Source organism: Anser cygnoides, chromosome 11 (assembly GCF_040182565.1).
Source record: "Anser cygnoides isolate HZ-2024a breed goose chromosome 11, Taihu_goose_T2T_genome, whole genome shotgun sequence".
Taxonomy (NCBI): Eukaryota; Metazoa; Chordata; class Aves; order Anseriformes; family Anatidae; genus Anser; species Anser cygnoides.
In genome coordinates, this window is record NC_089883.1 from 19026611 (window position 1) to 19028752 (window position 2142).

The 2142-nt window shown below is 40.1% G+C and overlaps 1 protein-coding gene across 6 annotated transcripts in view; it reads left to right on the forward strand.

Annotated features, from left to right (window-relative positions):
• PRTG (protogenin) overlaps positions 1–2142 on the forward strand; it is an 83713-nt gene that overhangs the window by 66162 nt on the left and 15409 nt on the right. For all 6 annotated transcript variants that reach the window (XM_048060083.2, XM_013177333.3, XM_013177332.3 and 3 more), the window contains 2 exons: positions 530–625; positions 1042–1228. In XM_048060083.2, the coding sequence (XP_047916040.2) occupies positions 530–625; positions 1042–1228 (283 nt within the window). The remainder of the gene's footprint in view (positions 1–529; positions 626–1041; positions 1229–2142) is intronic.

A 2142-nucleotide genomic window follows, 5' to 3' on the forward strand; every position in this document is an offset into this window, starting at 1 on the left:
CATTTCCCATTTCTTTGCTGGATCCTGTCTTTCTGCATTTGCCTTACTTGCCCTGCTTCATTCCAGCCTGTTTATCTAGAAAAAAATGTTGATTTCTGTGGACCTCATGCTGTTTGTTTCAACAGATCTCTATTACAGACTAAAAGCACTTTTACTTTTGCAGAATGAAACTATTAAAAAAATGTAGCTCTGTAGCTATGAATGTGTGAGTTTGTTTCAAAGAGAAATGTGATATTTATCCTATTCCCACTGATATCTGTTCCAAAAAAAGTTATTTCAGGCTACTGGAAGCAAGACAGAGAGATGTAACTGATTCCAGCGCAGCCTAGGCAAAGATTCACAGAAGTTCATAGGACTGGAGGAGAAAAGGCAGTCTTCCAAACATTTAACCCATTTATCGGTCTGCTGACAGTAGCAGACAAGTTTTGAATTTAATTTGCAGAACATTCAGGTTATCTCGCTGCCTGTAGAAGTCTGAAAATCCTTATTTTTTGTCTTGATTCTAATTATTCCTTTTCTCTTTGTGCAGATCCTAGAAGAAAGTACCACGTAAGGCTGCTGGCATATAACAATATGGAAGAAGGTTACCAGGCAGACCAAACAGTCAGCACTCCAGGATGTGTCTGTAAGTGTTGTAGATGCATTAAGAGTTTAGTTTCAAGATTCCAGCAGCTCTTTTTAATCTATAAGTAACCACTTAATTCAATGTAAAATAGAGAAACAGAAAGGTTATATGTGTGACAAATACTGTTCTAGTCAGAGACAGTCTCTCGTTTTAATAAGTTGCAGCTGAGGAAACAAGTTAGCTACCAAACGCATTTTCCTTCCCTGTTGGATTGTCTGTGTCATCTAACCAGTGACGTATCATATATCTTATCAGTTCAATGTCTTGAACCAGATTCCTGAGTCTGAATGCCAGGTAATACTGAGTGGGAGCAGATTTGAATCTAAACCTATGGGTTCAGACCTGTCTCTTAACCTTACCAGTATCTGTATATGCTTCATTAAATAATTTATGCTGCTGTTTTTTCTTTTTTAAAGCTGTCCGTGATCGCATGGTGCCACCACCCCCGCCCCCTCACCATCTCTATGCCAAAGCTAACACTTCATCTTCTATCTACCTTCACTGGGGAAAGCCTGCCTTCACATCTGCACAGGTCATTAATTACACAATCCGTTGCAACCCAGTGGGACTGCAGAATGCATCTCTGGTTCTTTACCTTCAAACGTAAGTGCAGTGCTCTTGCATCTTCATTTCCCATTTCTAGATCCAGTTTCCAGTTTTCCTGTCCTCTTTTAATCCTCTTTAAGAGGGATAAAAGATGTTGCAGTCAAAAAGCTGTGTGTTTTATCCAGTGGCTGCTAGTTCTGTTTCTTTGGTTGTATAAGATGTGTTTGTAGAACACCTGAGTTCTCTTCCTGACATCCTGATGTTGGATCTCTGGACAAGCTCTTGAATTTTTAACAGGTTTATTAGCTAAGCTGAATTTAATGTTAAACTCTTCTTCAACCAAGCAGAAGAGTACATATTTTATAGTTAGCTTCTCTGGTCAAAAATGGGACTCGGTACAGTGTCTGATTTTAACACTGGAGGCAAAAATTATTGAGTTTTGAGGGGTTGAGTGTGTCCTTGTGGGAATGTCACGTTCCTAAGTATGTGGCATCCTGCCAGGAGAAAGCTAAGTAGGACCTATAGCTTGCGATTCAGAGAAGCAACACATGAGCCACAGAACAGTAGGACAGGGAAGAAGTCCTGCCTGAGCTCAGCGTTCAACTCTGTGCCCTGGTTGTATGACAGCAGAAGACTTTGCTCCATTGTGATTGTGTACAGTGGGGGCCACGGTGCTGTTGAGGGAATCCATATGTGTAGCTCTCTCAATATATGGGCTTACTCAAGTCTTTTAAAGAAAAGAAATGCTGTGTTAAAAGATAGCTTCCATCCTGACATTGATGGTTTTCTCTTCAAAGAACACATTGCCTGCTGTAGGAGTTAACAAGTAAACCCAGTACAATCACCATGTCCAATTCCTGGCGTATAATATGGAGCATAGCAGTGAATACTGCTTTTTGTGATAGGATGAAAGTATTGCAAATATTGGTGACCGACTTTGCACTACGGAAAATGAAAACACTAAATGAGAC